This window comes from Anolis sagrei, chromosome 1 (genome assembly GCF_037176765.1).
Source record: "Anolis sagrei isolate rAnoSag1 chromosome 1, rAnoSag1.mat, whole genome shotgun sequence".
NCBI lineage: Eukaryota > Metazoa > Chordata > Lepidosauria > Squamata > Dactyloidae > Anolis > Anolis sagrei.
This window is the reverse complement of record NC_090021.1, coordinates 16,434,051-16,454,523: the sequence shown is the minus strand read 5'-3', so window position 1 is coordinate 16,454,523 and position 20,473 is coordinate 16,434,051. Positions and strand designations below refer to the sequence as shown.

General features: G+C 44.5%; 1 protein-coding gene across 4 annotated transcripts in view; it reads right to left on the bottom strand.

Moving 5' to 3' along the window:
• The window catches only part of RTN4 (reticulon 4), a 91,355-nt gene extending 76,000 nt beyond the window's left edge, over positions 1-15,355 (bottom strand). The window contains exon 1 of one of the 4 annotated variants that reach the window (XM_060754576.2): positions 14,353-15,355. In XM_060754576.2, the coding sequence (XP_060610559.2) occupies positions 14,353-14,947 (595 nt within the window). In that variant the 5' untranslated portion in view covers positions 14,948-15,355. The remainder of the gene's footprint in view (positions 1-14,352) is intronic. The other 3 variants (XM_060754575.2, XM_060754577.2, XM_060754578.2) reach the window with 3 other exon arrangements.
• Positions 15,356-20,473: the final 5,118 nt, after the last annotated feature.

Genomic DNA, 20,473 nt, shown 5'->3' with positions numbered 1-20,473 from the left:
GAGCTGGGAGAACATGTGCTTCCCAATTCCAAGTGAATTGGATACAGAAGAAGCATTTCCAAAGAAATTACAGATGGAGGAAATGAGACCACCTCCTAACTGATTTTCCCTCCTAATACCACCACTTCCTTTTTTGTTTTTCAAGAAAGACACATACCTATTGCTTCTCCATGCATGAAAACTGAAAAAAGTGTGGTTGCCAAGTAAAAAGTGTTCTGCTCAACTGGGCATAATGCCATTTATTACATAGTCTCTCCAAATCCTTGTTTGTGGAGTGGACTTAATTTTCTTTCTGCAGATTTGACAGCTGCTAACCAGGCCTCCTATACTCTCCATGCTTGGATTTGTTTCTCTTAGGAATAACTGGTTATTTTAGATCTGTTATTCACTAAACAACAACAATTTATTATAGTCCATAGACCCATGAGTCCAAAAGAACAGACATATATAAATTCTCCCATCTCAGGAGAAGTTCATTATGAAAGATTCATATACATGATTTCAGGTAATACTCCTTATCAGAGGTTAGCTCAGTGGTTCTCAACCTGTGGGTTCTCAGGTGTTTTGGCCTTCAACTCCCAGAAATCCTATCAGCTGGTAAACTGGCTGGGATATCTAGTAGTTGTAGGCCAAAACACCTGGGGACCCACAGCTTGAGAACCACGGGATTAGCTTCTTTCACAATAAATTTTGCCACTATGACAGTCAGCCTGTGGCACTTGTCCTCTAAGAGGTATCTAACAATGCTCTGCAGGGGATGGTTGGTCATATGGGACAGAATTGAATATAAATACTGTCTACGTTGCAATGAATAGTAGCGGCACTGCAATAGAATGTGTTCTATTGTTTCTACTTCATTTCCTTCACAGGGACATAGTCTTTGCGAGTAAGGGATTCTGGACAGTCTGTCTCTTACCAGCTCTGAGGGGAATGCATTTAGTCTCACCTTTGTAAAGAGTCAATGATATTTATCACTGTAAAGTTTTTTAGATACTTGAATGTCTTAAAAGGCTCTCTATAAGTTATTCACTAAGAAAACTGAGTATTGTCGAAGGCTTTCATGGCCGGAATCACTGGGTTGTTGTAGGTTTTTTCGGGCTGTATGGCCATGGTCTAGAGGCATTCTCTCCTGATGTTTCACCTGCATCTATGGCAAGCATCCTCAGAGGTAGTGAGGATGCTTGCCATAGATGCAGGCAAAACGTCAGGAGAGAATGCCTCTAGACCATGGCCATACAGCCCGAAAAAACCTACAACAACCCAAACTGAGTATTCCTCTAACCTGGCTCTTGCAGCTTAAAAGAACTTATTTTCCCTCTCCTCATGCACTACATCTCTTGTAATTTTGTCAATCTGCTTCAAACATCCTTTTTCTTTCTGCACCCAAGTACTTGATCTTAGAACAGTTAGTCTAGTGTTCAAAGGTGAACTAAATTTCTTTAGCTAGACAATTAACTTAATTTGCATTAAGGCCACACAAAAGATACCCTTAGCAATTTAGGTTATCTGGAGAAATTGATTCTCCATTTTCCTAAATAATAGGTTCCAAGGAACGTCCCGGAAGATGTTGAAGGAGACAAAGAGAGAAAATGGGAGAACGGGAATTGGAAAATAGAGTCCCAATGATAAAGAGAATCTGGATCTCTCTTGCATGTGAAGACAAAAGATCTTTGACATCCAAGAGGCCTTTTTGTTTTCACAGAAAAATCCTGCCATTTAGGGAAGTATTTTGCCAAAGGAAGTTCTAATGTTGCTAATCCTTTATGAGTAGTTATTTCTTGATGCTTTATAAGGAAGTATAGTAGGAAACTGTATTGAGCTGTGTTTGCAAAGTTTATGAATATTAGCCAATGCAAAGTCTGCTTTCAACAATGTTTTGTATTTTATTCTGCAACCCACCCTGTTCCAAAGGCTCAGAGGAGATGATTATAGTGCAAGGAATCCAAAACACAGGTTTTGAATTCATGAGATTTCTTGCCTCTAATCTTTAAACCATCTTGCCAATATGTTCCCATGTCTCTAACAATAAGAGCTACCTTTAATGAAATGTAAAATTCTCAGTTGCTCCAGCCAAACAAAAGGTATGTGGGCAAGGGCATGTTGCCAGCTCACGTTCTGCAACTTTTACAAGTAGGCAAATATTATATTCATATCCGTTTCCACCCACTACACAGCCATAGCTTTCTTGCTCAGCTTCTATATTCCTCATTGTAGAGTTTTAAAGCAAACTTCACCCAAGATGGTATAAAGACCGCAATTCCCATCATTCCCACCCAGAATGGCTAGTCCTGGGCCAGAAATTGTGTGATTTGCCATTCACACATCAGATTGAAGACATTTAGTTCAGAGCACAATTCTTGACTTCTGGTCTGTTCTGCAAAGCACAACTCAGAAATAGCTGTATTCGAAGCAGGAACAAAGAAAGATGGGATAATTTAGTTTTTCATAAAGAGAGTAGGTTTTAGGAACCAAGATTCAATAGGCAACAACTATTGGGAAAACCAGGAATATCCAAAGGCTTTTGGAAGTGTGACCATTTTGGAGATTAATTAGCATTCAGACTATTTGGAATAATAATAACCTTTTAGATAGAGATTGTAACCTTTTTGCAAAGTATGATCTTTCTGAGAAGAATTAAAAACTCGCCTGAGTCAATCTTCTCCTTAGTGGTCTGAGTCCGTTCCAAGGTCAAATTGCACAATATTTTGATTCAAGTCTTGTTGCATCCCGATTAGACTACTGCAATGCACTCTACGTGGGGCCACATTTGAAGACTGCCCAGAAGCTTCAATTAGTCCAAAGGTTGCAGAGTCAGGTTTTGACTCTTTTCCTAAAGGCTAATAGGGAGGGAGCTGCTCTGATGTCACTAGGGAGGGAGTTCCACAACCGAGGGGCCACCACTGAGAAGACCCTGTCTCTTGTCCTTGGCAGTCGAGCTTGTAAGGCCAGCAGGACCAAGAGCAGGGCCTCCCCAGATGATCTTAATCTACGTGCCGGTTCGTAGAGGATGATACATTTGGACAGGTAGCCTGGGCCGGAACCGTTTAGAGCTTTATAGGCCAAAGCCAGCACTCTGACCCGCCATGTGACCCCAAGTTAAAAAATTTGCCCATGCCTGATCTAGCTAGTGAATTAGTTAAATTAGCTAGAGTAGCTATAAGCAGAAGCTCCTCAATCCAAATTAGTAGTGTACTATTGCAGAGGTGCTTCTCATGTTATATTCTAATGCACTTTCGATGTACTTTTCCAGGGCGAGGAAGCATGTCACTTTTAAGCTGGTGAGACTTTGGTGCTCTCATATGAGAAAGAAATGAACAGGATTGCATGGGGGGTGGCAGCAGCACGACTGGCATAAATCTCAGGATGAGATAAGGCCCTGGAAATTGCAATCATTTTTTCAGCCTTATGCAAAACACATTAACAGCTCATACAGTCCAGAACAACAAAAACATATTGTTGAAGGCTTTCATGGCTGGAATCACTGGGTTCTTGTAGGCTTTTGGGATTATATGGCCATGTTCTAGGAGCATTCTCTCCTGACGTTTCACCTGCTTCTATGGCAAGCATCCTCAGAGATTGTGAGAACCTCGCGATCTCTAAGGATGCTTGACATAGATGCAGGCAAAACCTCAGGAGAGAATGCTTCTAGAACGCGGCCATATAGCCCGAAAAACCTACAAGAACCCAGCAAAAACATATTTGGTGGGGCACCAGCACTCTTTGGCATACTTCAACAAAGTTCTCAGTGGCATCATCTCTCCAGAGCAAACGTCTGGGAACATTGCACAGAAATTGTGTCACTATTGTTACACTCACTGCCAAAATATTACACCATAATAGGCTTATGTCGCAACCCTGTTGCAAGCTACATAATTTTAACCTGAAATGAAAAGTATGCTACAATTCAGGATGATAATTGCATGTTGTCAACTACTGCACCTTAACTGAAGCTGCACATGTTCTTCTTTGTGTAGCCACTGCATTGCTGTGCAGTGACCAAATCTCATATTTGGAACAGGGCTGCTCTCTGGGACTTCCAGCTTTCACCCTGAGATCAGAGATAAACCTGGAAACACACCGAACAGAGAGGACAAGATGTGGATCTAATGCTATTCCCTTCATACTTCATCACTGACCTACCTTGCTAAGGCTTGTAGGGATTGGAGTTCAACAATATCTCAAGGGGAAAACAACCCTTAGTGCTCCTGAAGGCAAGCAGCATCTGAAATGTCTCATGTATCAGATGTCTGCATCAGAGATCACTGTCTTTATCATTGGTCTCAGTCTATCCTACTTCAACAACTCACTATTAGAGTAGGCCCTCTAGATTCTTAATGTTTAGGGGTGTAAAAACGGGGGAAAGGGGGAAAATACTACTAGTTTCTTCCTTTTTTCCCCAAGAGATTGCCTCTCCTTTGTTGGCTGTTGACCACTGAGTCATCCTGGAGGAGCTAAAGATTCCTACAGAAAACATATTGATCAAATTTGTGAAAAATCAAATCTGCAAAATCTAAACCTGTAAATGTAGAGGGTCAGTTGTACATGCTAAATCAGGCATGGGCAAACTTGGGCTCTCCAGGTGTTTTGGACTTCAACACCCACAATTCCTTAACTCTCCTGACGTTTCACCCACATCTATGGAAGGCATCTTCAGAGGTTGTGAGGTTTATTGGAAACTAGGAAAGTGAGGTTTATATATCTGTGGAATGTCCAAGTTGGGAGAAAGAACTCTTGTCTGTTTGAGGCAAATGTGAATGTTGCAACTGGCCAGCTTGATTAGCTTTGAATGGCCTTGCGGCTTCAAAACCTGACCGGTTGCTGCCCAGGGGAATCCTTTGTTGGGAGGTGTTAGCTGGTACTGATACCCACTGTATCTGTCCGTTAAAGTGACAAAGGATTAGAATATCTACAATGTAAGTCATCTATTAACTATATACAATTCCTAAAGTTTGACATTAGTTTGAACCTATCCATTCCAAGCAACTCAGAGATGCTTCAAATCTGAGCAAGGATGTTCCAGACATGTTAAGAAGTAATACATTCAAATTATGGGCAAATTAAAATGAACTCATCCACTGGGATTGTCACTGAAATATTTCAAATAAACTGGCAATCTATGAACAAGAAAATAACCCCTACAAGCATGGGCAAACTTGGGCCCTCTGAGTGTTTTGGACTTCAACCCCCACGGGTCCAAAAGACCTGGAGGGCCCAAGCTTGCCCATGCCTGCTCTTAACTCTTCTTCATATATTCTTAAAAAACAATATGAAACACACACTTTTTCCAAGTTGTCTATTGATCTCAAATAGAAAACAACACTATAGCCCTCTCCAGGTTGGCTTATTTACAGCAGGTACAGGAAACAGCAGCTGCCTCCCAAATGCTTTACTGAGAGTGCACAAACAGCAAGAGACAAAGGAGAACAGCAAATTAGCAGACCCCATTGACTAACTCCAAGCAGGTGAAGAAAAAAGATAAACAGTGTGTATCTAGAACCTTTTCAGGGTATTCAGAATGTTTTTGTTTCCTTATGCAAAGCTTTTCTGATCTGGTTGTTTCATTTCACACGTTAATATTGCAAATTCAGGATTACAGGTTTGCAACAGCACGTTGCTCTTTTCTTTTATGGTGAAAGAGTCTATCCTATTATATGTTGTTTATAACTCAAGTACCAAATTTTACTTTAAATTACACTATGTAACAAAATTTGAGAAAAATCCTGTTCCTGGTGTGAAAGCGTTAATTCCTATTTAATTGTGCGGTACTTACTTTGAAAGTAGTTGTTCTACCCCAGAAACTTTGTTTTTGTGGCTGCCACAAACGAGGTTGAATTGGTTGTGACTCTTGTGAGGTATTGATTGAAAAACTATAGCACAGAGTTTCTCAACCTTCCTAATGCCACGACCCCTTAATACAGTTCCTCGTGTTGTAGTGACCCCAACCATAAAATTGTTTTGTTGCTACTTCACAATTGTAATTTTGCTAATGTTATAAATTGTAATGTAAGTATCTGATATGAAGGATACATTTTCATTCACTGGACCAAATTTGGCACAAATATGCAATATGTCTAAATTTGAATACAAGTGGGATTGGGGGAAGATTGATTTTGTTATTTGGGAGTTGTAGCTGCTGGGATTTATAGTTAGCCTACAATCAAACAGCGTTCTAAACTCCACTAGCGATGGAATTGAACCAAACTTGGCACACAGAACTCCCATGACCAAGAGAAAACATATATTTCCAATGGTCTTAGGAACCCCTTTGGCAGAGAAGGCTGAAGATCTCTCCACTTGTCCTTCTCTCCCTTTTTGGTGTTGGTGAACTACAACTCCCAGAATTCAAAAACAGCTCCTCCCCAACCCACAAGTTTTCAGTGTTGGCCATGTATATAGTGTACCAAGTTTGGTGCAGATCCATTTTTGCCTGGGTTTAGACTGCTTTTTGATTGTAGGTGAACTATAAATCCCAGCAACTACAACTCCCAAATGTCAAGGTCTATTTTCCCCAAACTCCACATTTGGGCATATTGCATATTTGTGCCAAGTTTGGTCCCGATCCATCGTTGTTTGAGTCCGCCGTGCTCTCTGGATGTAGGTGAACTGCAACTCCAAAACTCAAGGTCAATGCCCACCAAACCCTTCCAGTATTTTCTGATAGTCTTTGGCGACCCCTCCGAAATGCCCCGCATGACCCTCAATGGGGGACCTGACCCCCAGGTTGAGAAACACTGCCATAGCAAAGCGTGCTGAAGGATGTCCCACAAAAACAACTTTTTTGCAGTTTAATCAACTTTTCATGTTTTCATGATAGAACCAATTAGGAAATGACATTTATAATCATCTTACATGATGTATTATTATTATTATTATTATTATCCCACTTTTTCTCCACAAAGAAGACTAAAGAGTTAATATCTATTATTTTTCTGTTAAAGAAAATATACCTGCAGTGTCAGAAATATATTCTTGTCTGCTTTATCTCAATTTGATGTTCTTCATCTCACAATGGTCCTTTATGCAGTGGCATTCATCCAATCAAACATGAAACTATCCTCAAGGACAACAAGCCTGCGCATTTTCCCCCACATATAACTAGTGTTACTAGAGAACTACTGTGTCCTTTGGCAAGTTTCTCTGGATGAGGTCACAAAAACTGGGACTGTACCATTTCAGGCTGAAGGCCAGGGGGTCATACTTTTTGTGTTTACTGCTACACAAAAGGTTCTCTGTCACGTAGCAAATCAGCACAACAGGGAAACAAGCCTTTCGCAGAACATTATAACAGTGTGGCACACCCACCTGCAACCCAAAGTGATACAGTGCAAAGTACTCCCATCTCTCTTTAGCTATATTTGCACGCATTCTCATTTACACAACACAGACACGATGGCAAAATGGGAGATGCTCCTGCTATTGAAGACATCCAACGTATTTCCATTTCCCTTTAATGCAATCAGAGTCTGAATATCTAATTTAGAAAGAGCCTAGCCCAGGAATGGGCAAACTTGGGCCCTCCAGGTGTTTTGGACTTCAACTCCCACAATTCCTAACAGCCTACCAGCTGTTAGGAATTGTGGGAGTTGAAGTCCAAAACACCTGGAGGGCCCAAGTTTGCCCATGCCTCACCTTGCCAGACACGTTGAACAAAATATGATTTGATTATAAACAGAATTCAACCCAGATCATCCACTGTCACCTTCTGTCACCCCCAATCACCTTCTCATATAAGTACAAGGCATTACTTTATTCAGTTGTCAGCATTTTCAACATCAATTACAAATCCACTTTCATTTCCCCTCTTTGTATCTCCTTTCAGGACACCTGAATCTGCAGTTAGGAGAAAATAAGTCTGTTTGTGGCTTCACTTTCTCTTGATGCTATTCTGTAATTACAGATGTAACTCCGTAACCACAAGGCAATTTTGTTTCTATTGCCACCTTCCTTTTTAATGCCACAGTTTCAAATACTTCAGTGGTTCCCAACCCATGGTTCGTGGACGACCAATGGTTCACAAGAACGAAAATATGGTCCACGGCCACACCATTACTCCACCGTTGCCTCAAAACCACGTGGCAACAAGAGCAACTGGTCTCGCAAAATCCTCAGTAGGGTCCTTCCAGACAGGGCCTATATCCCAGAATCTGATCCCAGGTTTTCTGCTTCATTTATTATTTATTTTGTTTCATAAATTTGTACCCTACCCTTCTCTACCCCCAAAGGGGGACTCAGGGAGGCTTATAGACGGCAACAATTCACAAACAACAGTTACATAATAAGTAAAACATTAAAATTAGATTTAAAAAATTTAAAATAGTGCAAACTAAATTAGTTAGCATGTCAAATCCAAGTTCTATGATCAACAGCATAATCCAAAGTCCACTTTCCATAGCATTGTCGTCATTTTTATTGTCAGCCCACTATCCAAACGCCTGGTCCCAGACACATCTTCAACTTTTTCTTGAAGGAAAGGGTGGAAGCTGTTGACCTAATTTCACTGGGGAGCGAGTTCCCCTGGCGGTGGGCCACCGCTGAGAAGGCCCTGTTCCTCGTCCCCACCAAGCGTGTTTGCAACAAAGGTGGGATCGAGAGAAGGCCTCCCTGGAAGATCATAAGTTCCGAGGTGGGACGTAAGATTATAAAACTGGATTATATGAGTCTATACTGACAGATAATCTGGGATAAAACAGAAAGCCTGGGATCAGATCTTGGGATATAGGGCCTGTCTGAACCCCTTTTAGCACTGAGGCAATGTGGATGTTGGGAAAGAAAAGGCTGACTACATATGAAAAATTATTACTACCACATCAGCTCTAGATTATTAAATAAGATTTTCTGTGAGCGAGCAGATGGCAACTACTGGATGACATATGTTCTGTATCAGAAACTAGAGCCGATATGGTCTATCTAAATGCAGTTTTCTGAATCAGCACCACAAATAATCAAACTGACCAAAAACCAATTCGTAACTCTTTTGGTACTAATGTTGGAAAGTGGTCCATGGACAGAAAAAAAAAGGTTGGGAACCACTGATATAGTTGGTTTGTTGCACTTGTGTGCCTTTCACTAGGTTTTCTTGACATTGTTTGTTGAGAAAGGACTTGTCTTTGCTTCCTTCTGAGGCCTGGGGATTGTGTGGTCTTCAGAATCATAGGGGACATCTACACTGTAGAATTAATGCAGTTTACCACCACTTAGAATCATAGAGTTGGAAGAGACCTCATGGGCCATCCAGTCCAACCCCCTGCCAAGAAGCAGGAATATTGCATTCAAAGCACCCCTGACAGGTGGCCATCCAGCCTCTGTTTAAAAGCCTCCAAAAAAGGAGCCTCCACCACACTCTGGGGCAGAGATTTCCACTGCTGAACAGCTCTCTCAGTCAGGAAGTTCTTCCTAATGTTCAGATGGAATATCCTTTCTTGTAGTTTGAGGCCATTGTTCTGTGTCCTAGTCTCCAGGGAAGCAGAAAACAAGCTTTCTCCCTCATCCCTGTTACTTCCTCTCACATGGTTATACATGGCTATCATGTCTCCTCTCAACCTTCTCTTCTTCAGGCTAAACATGCCCAGCTCTTTAAGCCGCTCCTCATAGGGTTTGTTCTCCAGACCCTTGATCATTTTCGTCACCCTCCTCTGGACACATTCCAGTTTGTCAATATCTCTCTTCAATTGTGGTGCCCAGAATTGGACACAATATTCCAGGTGTGGTCTAACCAAGGCAGAATAACTGCAATGGCTCAATGCTATGGCATCCTGGGAGTTGTAGATTTACATGGCTTTTAGCCTCTCTTTTTTTGCCAAAGAGGGCCGCTCTGCTGCCTCACCAAACTACAAATCCCAGGATGCCATAGCAGTTAAAGTGCTAATGCATTAATTTTACAGTGTAGGTGCACTCATAGTTCTTAGAAAACCGATCTCATATTGTAGATCAACCTTCAGGTATTTTTGATATATCACTGATAGTTTCTTTCTGTTTTTGGAAACAAGTGGTTATGTTTTGATATATCAAAGCCAGCTTTTTAGAGAAACTTGTTGCAACGCATTCCACAAGGATGCGATAAGGCTAAAGGTTATCTATTTGTAAACATTCCCAACCCATTTTTCCACTGCATGCTTCAATCGAGAGCTGCTTTACAGCTCCTCCCCAACACAGCAGTGTCGGTTCAAAGAATATTTTGGGGCTTAAGGGCTTTGGTAGCTATAGAAGACCCAAACACAAACACTCCCAGTACTTCTAAAGCCATGCTTTAGAGGAAGAATGGGGAATTTGTGCCTGTCTAGATGAACTCCAACTCCCATCATCCCTCACTGTTGGCTGACAATATCTTAAGGGCCACACATTCCTTATATCTGATTTTAAACCAGAATTATTTTCACTTGCCCCCATATATAGAAGGCACTGCAAATTAACAGGATGGAAAATGCCTCTTAGGGCCTCCAGCTGTTCCACGGTTATTTTTAATCCTTAACGTGGCATAAAACATGCTTGAAACGTAATGCTATTGTTATGGCACAAGTATTAATTTAACTTCTCTTGGTCCTCTATTACTCTCTATTTTTTTTTCATATAATGCAACTCACATAAAGCTGTGCTGTCATCAATACTCATGCTTTTAGGATGTGTCGATACTTTAATATTTTGGTAATATTCTATAAACTCTGCAGGCCGACTCGGATGACGGCACAGAAACGCTTGAAAGAAGCAGGAGAACACAATGCTCTGTCTGGTGCCGAAACTGGGGAGTGGCAGTGTATGAGGAGGGGGGTCAATTTGGCAGCTGTACGTACAGCAGGGGGCTGGGTTTACTGGAAAACCTGCTTCCTATTGGAGGCCGGAGCCATCACTCATCCGTCCCTGAGCCAGTGCTTGCAAAGGGAAGGCGGGCGCTCACTGACAATAGACTGGTGGGGCGTGAAGCCAGCCTGCAGACAAAAAGATACGCTGAGTTAGTTGCACAAGAGGCTGCAAGAAAATGCAGGGATCGCCTGACAATGAAATTCCCAAAGAAGTTATTTAAGCTGAGCTCACTGAGAAATATAAAAGGGTGAAAGAGAAGTTTTTTTAAAGAAGTATCAGGGTGGAATTCAAAATGGGAAATGAGGAAGGGGAGGAGCAAAAGGGAGCATGATACAGTGAAAAAGACAGCATTCTTGGCACTGAAATTGAGAAGTATCCAAAATTGAATGGAAGCATGTGTGTGTGGAGAGGGAAATGGTTGTTACCACACCCACTCCCTGTGGGCAAATGACTTAGTCCCTAGTGTTCAATAAATGCACCACAACAGCAGACGGCATTGCAACCTGCAGGATGACCTGCGTCAAAGACAAGCTCCAGACACAAAGGAGAGGGGGGAAAAACTCCTTCTTCATGTGACAGATACTCGCAGCAAGTGCCCCAACCTATCGTTTAGCTCTGTTCCTATCAGCGAAGCCTTTCTGCGCCACCAGACCATGAACACGTGGACCCACAAAGCCCGCGCCACTCCCATCTTCTCCATTGCAGAGAGCGTGCCCTTCCTCCACTCGCAGGAAAACACGTTTATGTCCACCACACCCCTCCAAAGATCTCCCCTTGTCTTTCCAACTGCATCTCAATCCTTTCCAGCAATTGAATGAGAGTATCTCGCCATCCTTTCCTACCCTTCTCTGGCTGACTGCCACTCCCTCTGGAAGAAGTGACACTAGGCCAGGCTTACAGCCCATTTCCCATCTCCTCCAACCCTTCCTCACTACTTTGACCACTCTCCAAACTCCAGGCTCCCCATCACTAAGACAGACAGACAGATCTCAGTGATGGGGAGCTGTGTTTGTGTGTGTGTATCTATATAAATAAAAATGTAATGTTTGTTTGTGGGATTAACATAACTCAAAAACCACTGGACGAATTGACACCAAATTTGGACACAATACACCTATCAGGCCAACGAGTGACCATCGCTCATAAAAACACTGAAAAACACAGCAGAAGGGACTTAAAAAGCAAAAAAAAGTAAAAAGACGCTACAGTGCATGTGTAAAAATGACTCCCCCGGCAAACAAAACACACAATAGCATATCCACACTCTCTTTTGGACTACATCTCCCAGCATCCCCTAGACCAGGCCCTTTAGGAGAGGAGGAGGATCCAAATGCACTGCTTCCAAGCTGCAAGCTTTCTTCTCCTTGGATTTCTTTGAGAGCATCCCTATCTCCGCATATTTCCGATTTCCTATTCCTGGACTGCAACGCCCAACAATCCTCCAGATAGATTAGATAGATAGATAGACAGACAGCTAGATATACATAGGTAGGTAGACAGATTGATCAGGAGGACTGCTGGGAGTCGCAGTCCAAGAAGATGTAGAGAAGAAAGGGGGGAAAGAGGAAGGGAAAGAAAAAGGGGGAAAGGAAGGAAAGAGGAAGAGAAGGAAGGAAGGAGAGAAGGAAAGTAAAAAGGGGAAGGAGAGAAAGAGGGAGGGAAGGTTGGCCACAGCAACACGTGGTGGGCACGGCTTGTGTGTGTGTGTACATACACACACATACCACATACTTCCACCTGTTCCTCAGCATGCTTGCACATGCTGCTTACTCAATCTTTGTAGCTACACTTCCCAAAGCCCCCACTCACCCTTTCATGCCATGCTATTCCTCCCTCCATCACCCAACGCCTTCCAGACACACTCCCCTCTTCAACAAAGCACACCCACACCTCCTCCTCACATTCACCCATAGTGAGACCACTCCACCACCACCCCACCACCCAATTCCTCACATGAACAACCTCCTTTCTCGATTTCCTCCCGCAAAAAAAAGCCCTCTCTTCACAGCGTCTGGAAGGCCTACTCCATGAGTCATGGAGAGTTGACATGCCACTGAATCCACCCCCTCCAAAAGTTCTCCCACACAAAAGCAGACCCTCCCCACATTACCCTGTGGTGAGGCCACCCCAGTTCTTCCCATACACGCCCTCAATGTCCATTTTCCCCTTGACCCCTCCCTCCTACTAGGTCTTCTAGGCCTTTCCTATCAGGCCCCTCCATGAGTTATTGGGAACCAGAATCCATTAATTCCAATACGACCACTCCCCTCACTCATTTCTGCCTTCCTTGTCTCACCCTCCCCCCCCCCCAAAAACACACTCCTTACAATGGCTCCCCTTCATCATGCTCTCCTTGTCAAGGCCAAGGTTTCTCTCACCACCACAAATGTATACCCAGAGGTCCACTACCAATGTACCCACCCCCAATAGTCTCCCCACTTTCAAGCCTTGGCCTGACAGGAGTTTGGGGAGGGAAGCCTAGCTTCCCCCCCCCCAAAAAAAAGCACACATGGAGGCACCCCAAGGCCCACCACAAAGGCTACCCACCACGCCCCTCAGGTCAACCCTCCCCCCCCCCAAAAAGGAATATACACAGAGATAGGTAGACTACAAAGGCCTCTTACAGTCTCCCCCAAAAAATATTCACCCCAAACTTCAACTCTCCCCCCCCCAAAAAAACGCAAAGAGAGAGGTTAACTACAAAGGCCTCTTATGGCCTCTCCCCTCAAACATTCACCCCGAACTCTACTACAAAGGAAGCCCACCACGCCCCTCAGGTCAACCCCCCCCCAAAATGCACAGAGAGAGAGGTTCTTTACAAAGGCCTCTTATAGTCTCCCCCCCCCCAAAAAAAAACATTCACCACAAGCTCTACTACACCCTTCAGGTTAACTCCCCCCCCCCCCCCAAATACACACAGAGAGAGGTTCACTACATTGGCTTCTTATGCTCACTCCCCTCATTCACCCCAAGTTCCACTACAAAGGCTGCCCACCCACGCCCCTCAGGTCAACCCCCCCCCCCAAATATACACATAGAGAAGTTGACTACAAAGGCCTCTTATAGCCCCCCCCCCAAAAAAAACACATTCACCCCATGTTCCACTACAGTCCACCACACCCCTCAGGTCAATTCCTCCCCCCAAAAAATACCCATACAGAGAGGTTCACTACAAGGCCCCCGATGTCAACTCCCCCTCCAACAAAAATATACACACAGAAGGTTCACTACAATGTTCTCCACCCAAAAAGCATTCACCCCCATGGCCCACCACACCCCTCTGGTCAACTCCCCCCCCCCAAAAAAAAATACAAGAGAGAGGTTCACTACAAAGGACCCTCATGGTACCCCCCCCCCAAGTTCCACTAAAGGCAGACCACCACACCCCCATGGTCCCCCCCCCCCTTAGGAAGTTTCCCTGAAGCAGTCTTCCCCCTTCAAAAAAACCCCTGGCCCTCGATAGACAGACACCCCACTGCCCCCTCCCCCCAAAAAGCCAAAGCATCTCCCCCCCCAGCTCTGCAGGCGCATGCGCACTCTCCTTCCCCGACTCACCGGGCGAGGCTGAGCCCTTGGGGTCTCCCTTGGCGGCGGCGGGGCTTTGCTCTTCCTTCTTGGGGGGCAGCTGGGGGGCGTTGCGGGGCGGGATGGCGGGGGGCTTGGGCTCCCCTCGGGGCGGCGGGGGTGGCGGGGGCTGCTCCTCCTCCTCGGGGGCAGAAGGAGAAGAAGAGAAGGAGGAAGGAGGGAAAGAGGAGGAGGAGGAGGGGGTGGTGGTGCTGGGGCCCCAAGCCGGCTGCGGAGGGGGCGGCGGGGGCGGGGAGGAGGAGGGGGCCTTGGCGGGCGGGGGCGGCTCCCCGAAGCCCCCCAAGTCCAGCAAGGGCGGAGGGGGCCCGGAAGGAGCCGGAGGGGGGCTGAAAGGGATGGTCGGGGCCGGGGCGGACAGGGGCTTCTTCACCTCCCGCACTTCCAGCCGCTCATCATCCAGATCTTCCTCCTCTTCTTCCTCCTCCTCCTCCTCTTCGTACTCGGGGTCCTTCACGAACTGGTACTGGAAAAGGGGGGGCTGGGGCTGGGAGGCTGTGGAAGGAGGAGGAGGAGGGAGAGAAGAAGACGAAGAGGAGACCAAAGGCGACTGGTCGGGGTCGTCCATCCTGGCTTGCAAAGAGAAGAACTCAAGAGGAGCCGAGCTGGGAGAAAGGGAGGAAGGAAGGAAGGAAGGGAAAACTGCACACTCTCTCACTCTTTCGCCCCAAAAGAAGGAGAAGGAGGAGGAGTAAAAGTAGAAAAGGAGGAGGAGGAGGAATGAACAAGGAGGGCGGCTGCTGCTGCTGCTTCAGGAGAGAGAGAGAGAGAGAGAGAGAAGAGGGGGAGACGCAGCCCGCCAGCCAGCCACCACCTCCACGCCCGGATGAGTCACAGAAGAGGAGGAGGAAGGAGAGGAGGAGGAGGCTGGGCTTGGACGGGGAGGAGGGAGCCTGCAACTAACGAGGAGGACGAGGAGGAGGAGGAAGAGAAGTTGAAGCGAGCGGCTCCTGTCTGTCCTCCTCCTTCTCTTCTTCTTCTCCCACCCAAGAAGATAGACAGGCAACCCAAAGGCCCAATGAGCATCCAGGAGGGGACACAAAGGGGGCGGGGCTAAGAGGGAATTGACCATTCGAGGTGGGGATGGAGAAGAGGATGCAGCCCAGGCATGGGCACACTTGGGCCTTCCAGGTGTTTTGGACTTCAGCTCCCACAATTCCGAACCACCAGTTGGAAGAGATAGACAATAATAATAATATTTATTTATTTTATTACAAACAATCTACAAACAAAACAATCTACATACAAACAATCTACAGACCCACCAAGAAAATCCAACAAATGCTACCTTCAGCAAAGGACAAGAGGGATCCTCTCACTTCTGCAGGAGTCTACTGTATACCATGCAGCTGTGGACAAGTCTACATAGGGACCACCAAACACAGAGTTGCCCAGACACGCATCAAGGAACATGAAAGGCACTGCAAACTACTTCAACCAGAGAAGTCAGCCATAGCAGAGCACCTGATGAACCAGCCTGGACACAGCATATTATTTGAGAACACAGAAATGCTGGACCACACCAACAACCACCATGTCAGGCTACACAGAGAAGCCATTGAAATCCACAAGCATGTGGACAATTTCAACAGAAAGGAGGAGACCATGAAAATGAACAAAATCTGGCTACAAGTATTAAAAAACTCCAAAATTACAAAGCAAAACAGCAGAGAGGAAACAACCAGGCACATCTTAACACCTCTCAACAAAAGGTTTTCCCAGGCTCAGGCAGGCCTTCAAATGCTAATGAAGGTGATCAGCTGAAACATTCACACCTAGCTCTAGCAGGGAAGAGCTCCTTGCCCCACCCCAGCCATTCCACAGATATATAAACCCATTGTCCTATTTCCAACAGACCTGAGGATGCTTGCCATAGATGCAGGCGAAACGTCAGGAGAAATGCCTCTAGAACATGGCCCTATAGCCCGAAAAAACCCACAAGAACCTATTTATTTTATTTATTTCTGTTACTTTTACCCCACCCTTCTCAACCCCCGAGGGGGGACTCAGGGCAGCTTACAAAGAAGGCACCATTTGATGCCGTACAAATTACACATAATATACAAAACCATGGCTAAAACAATTATTGCAGTTAAAAACAATCAAAACAATCAGTACATAACATGTCATATATAAAAACTATAAAAAAAACTATTCTCATGCTCAGCGCTTCGTCTTTCAGAGTTCCATAGTTCTATTCCATTAATCATTTCCTAATCATTGTCAAGTCCTTTTATCTGCCCGATTATCCGAATGCCTGGTCCCAAATCCATGTGTTCAGTTTTTCCTAAAGGAAAGGAGCGATATTGCAGATCTAATTTCCCCGGGGAGTGAATTCCAAAGGTGGGGGGCCACCACCAAGAAGGCCCTGCTCCTCGTCCCCGCCAATCTCACTTGTGATAGAGGCAGGGTCGAGAGCAGGGCCTCCCCAGATGATCTTAGACTCCAGGGTGGGACGTAGAGGGACGTAATACGGCCAGTTGGAAGGGATAGCCAATAATAGTAATAATAATATCTGGGTGTGCAGGTACAACTGCACCAGGAGCTCCAATTTTGTTTGCTTTGCATTTAATGTTTGTTGTAGTCCTAAGTTTCAGGGACTCTGCAGATAGGTGGCTTCTTTTGGCTGCAATCATAGGACAAGCCACCTGTCAATTATAGTTCGGTTCCCTGGTCCTGCCCCCTTTGGGTTTTGGAGGGAATAGGAGCCAGTTTGGGTTCAGTCCACACAGAGAAGCTTTCCATGCAGGACATAATACCAAGAGCTCCTGTAGAAAGCTTTGTCTTCTATGGCTTGGCTGGGGTTATACAGCCCCACAGCTTGGCCAGAAGATATACAGCCTTACAGCTCCTTTGCTGAGGGACTTCAGTCAGCCATCACTGAAACCTGAACTCCTTTTTCCCTGGAAGTCTACAAAGCTCTGCTTGGTAAGGGTCACTCGCGGAAGCCAGATGCAGTTGGTACCGGGTGTAGGGGCTCCACGCCATCAGAGGCAAAGACAGACTGCCCAGATTAGAAGTTAAGAATTTCCCCATTAGTTACAGTTATGAAGATAGTGCCTGTTCCCTGTGGACAAGATTGAGAGAGCCAATAGACTGTTAAGAAAGCTTTAAAGTATTGTTTGTTTTCATCAATAAAGAACACTGTTGAACCTTTAAACAATCTAAAGACTCTGTTTTAAGGAAATCCAAGGGCCTTTAATCTGAGGCAGCCCCGGCGTCCTGTTGGGCACACAGAATATATGTCCTGTCTACAGTCCTATGCACAGGCCCAGCGTGCGACAGCACACTGGGCATACTACAGTTGGACAATATCAGGCATGGGCAAGTGAAAAATGTGGTCAGCAAAGAATATATCCAAAGAGTCAGAAAGGTTTTGAAGAGTAAATTAAATGGCGGAAATACAATCAATTATAATAACTTTATTTTTATACCCCACCAACCATCTCCCCTGGGGAACTCGGGGTGGCTTACAAGGGGCACGCCCAAGATTACAATTAAAAAACACATGTAAAACACTTTCACCAATTAAAACATAAGATAAAACAAATAACAACACAATTGAAAGCAATATAAAACAATATCAAGGCTATCAACACCTGGGCCACCCCCGTCATTACATACACTGGTGGGATTGTGAACTGGACACAAGCAGAGCTGAATGATCTGGATAGAAAAACAATAAAACTGATGACAATTCACTACTCATTACACCCGTGTAGTGATGTCAACAGACTTTACCTGCCCAGAAAATCAGGAGGCAGAGAGAGGGCTTCTGCAAGTGAAGCAAAAATGGTAGAAGAAGAGAAACATGCACTGGCAGATTATGTGAAAGGCAATCAAGAACCAACATTGAGGGAAGTCAATCGTAGTAAACTGCTTCAAGTGCAAAAGACAAAGAGGGAATACCGTAAAAACACAATCCATAGCAGAAGAGAAAACCAGCAAAAGACTGGACAGTTTCTGGCAAAATTTGAGAGCCAAATTGACAAAGAAAAAAACATGGATGTGGCTCACAAATGGGACTTTGAAAAAGGAGACGGAGGGCCTGATTCTGGCAGCCCAAGAACAAGCCATTAGAACCAATGCCATCAAAGCCAGAATTGAAAAGTCACGACAGATCCCAAGTGTAGACCTTGCAAGGAAGCAGATGAAACAATAGATCACATCCACAGCTGCTGCAAGAAGTGGTGCAGTGTATATTACATGTAATATTACTAATACTATTACAGTATATATACTAATGTTGTGCTGTGCATTATAGCAATACTGATCAAAGGAAGATCAAAGTACTCAGCATCAATACAGGCAGGCCTCCACATTCATAGGGTTAGGGCCACAGGACTCCCATGAATGTGAAAAACCTGGAATGAAGAAATCGTTGGGTTGTTTTTTAACCTGAGGGAATGTGTCTAGGCCTTCCAACATGGCTTCATCTATGGTCAACATCTTCTGGAAAATGACCATGAAATCTCAGTGAAGGACCATAGATTCCTAGAAAGAATATTTTTAATCAGATCCTTTATCCCCTGTTTGGGTATCAGCCAGCACGTCAACAACTTAAATCAAGAAATAGTTTTCTAAGCTCTACAGAGACACTCGCTGGAACACCGCAGCAAGCGAGAGTCCAAAAGTGGCAGGCTCAAACCCAGAACCTCAATCAATGACTGATACCAAATGAGAGACTCCCCCCTGGGCACACAGAGGACTGGGCGACTTGGAAGGCGCTGAACAGACTGCGCTCTGGCACCACGAGATGCAGAGCCAACCTCAAGAAATGGGGCTATAAAGTGGAATCCACGACATGCGAGTGTGGAGAAGAGCAAACCACAGACCACCTGCTGCAATGCAACCTGAGCCCTGCTACATGCACAATGGAGGACCTTCTTGAGGCAACACCAGAGGCACTCCAAGTGGCCAGATGGACATTTAATCAACTACCAAGCTTGCAAACTTTGTGTTTTGTTTGTTTGTTTGTTAAAAAATGCAATACAACTGTTTGGTTTGCTCCTGACACGATTTATAATAAATAAATAAATCAGATCCTTGAACAATCAAATCTGTCAAAGCCAAAACTGCAATTGTGGAGGGATGGACGACCGTATTTAAAAATAATTTTAAGAGTGATTTGTTTGTTCCTGGCTTCTTCTGCCTGACCAAAGCCACAAAGAGTCTTGTTGCATTTTAAAGAGTAGCAATCTGCTGCATTTGAAGAGGTGGGCATAAAGCGTGTTAGTCTTTAAGACGTTGCAAGGCTGTTTCGTACTTTTGCGGCAAAACCGACTAACAAGGCTACCAGCACCACCCGCACCGGAAATCTGTCTGGAAAAATTACTTAAATGTGGTCCGCAGAAGTTTCATCGATGCTATATTTGAAAATTTGTTTCTAAGATGCCATAAGGCTTTCTTGCTTTGTTTTTTTTTTCAAATATAGCAAAGAGGCAGAGATGTGAGAGACCTGAGCTAAACCCCGTCATCTGCCATTACGTAAGCTTTCACAAGCCTCCCCCGTATATTCCAACGTTTATCTGTAAAATGGGAGTAACTGTAATGCAGCATTGCAAGACTGTTGCAGTAAAGATAGTTTAGCATATTTATTTAGAAATCAGTCTCTTTGACTTTAAACCAGTCTTGTTCTCTCATTTTGTAGCCTTCCAGCCTGACCTCTAGTATATTTAGTCCCATAAATCCCATGGGTTTCAATGGGATTTATTACCCAGTAAGTGTATCCAGAAATGCAGTCTTAAAAGGATATGTAACTTATAAGTAGGTATCTTAGAGCAATGTTTCTCAACCTTCCTAATGCCGCGACCCCTTAATACAGTTCGTCATGTTGTGGTGATCCCCAACCATAACATTATTTTTGTTGCTACTTCATAACTGTAATTTTGCTACTGTATGAATCGTAGGAAAATTCTGAGAGTGCCTTGGACTGCAAGAAGATCAAACCAGTCTATCCTCCAGGAAATAAAGCCTATCTGCTCACTAGCGGAAAGGATATTAGAGGCAAAGATGAAGTACTTTGGCCACATCATGAGAAGACAGGAAAGCTTAGAGAAGACAATGATGCTGGGGAAAATGTAAGGAAAAAGGA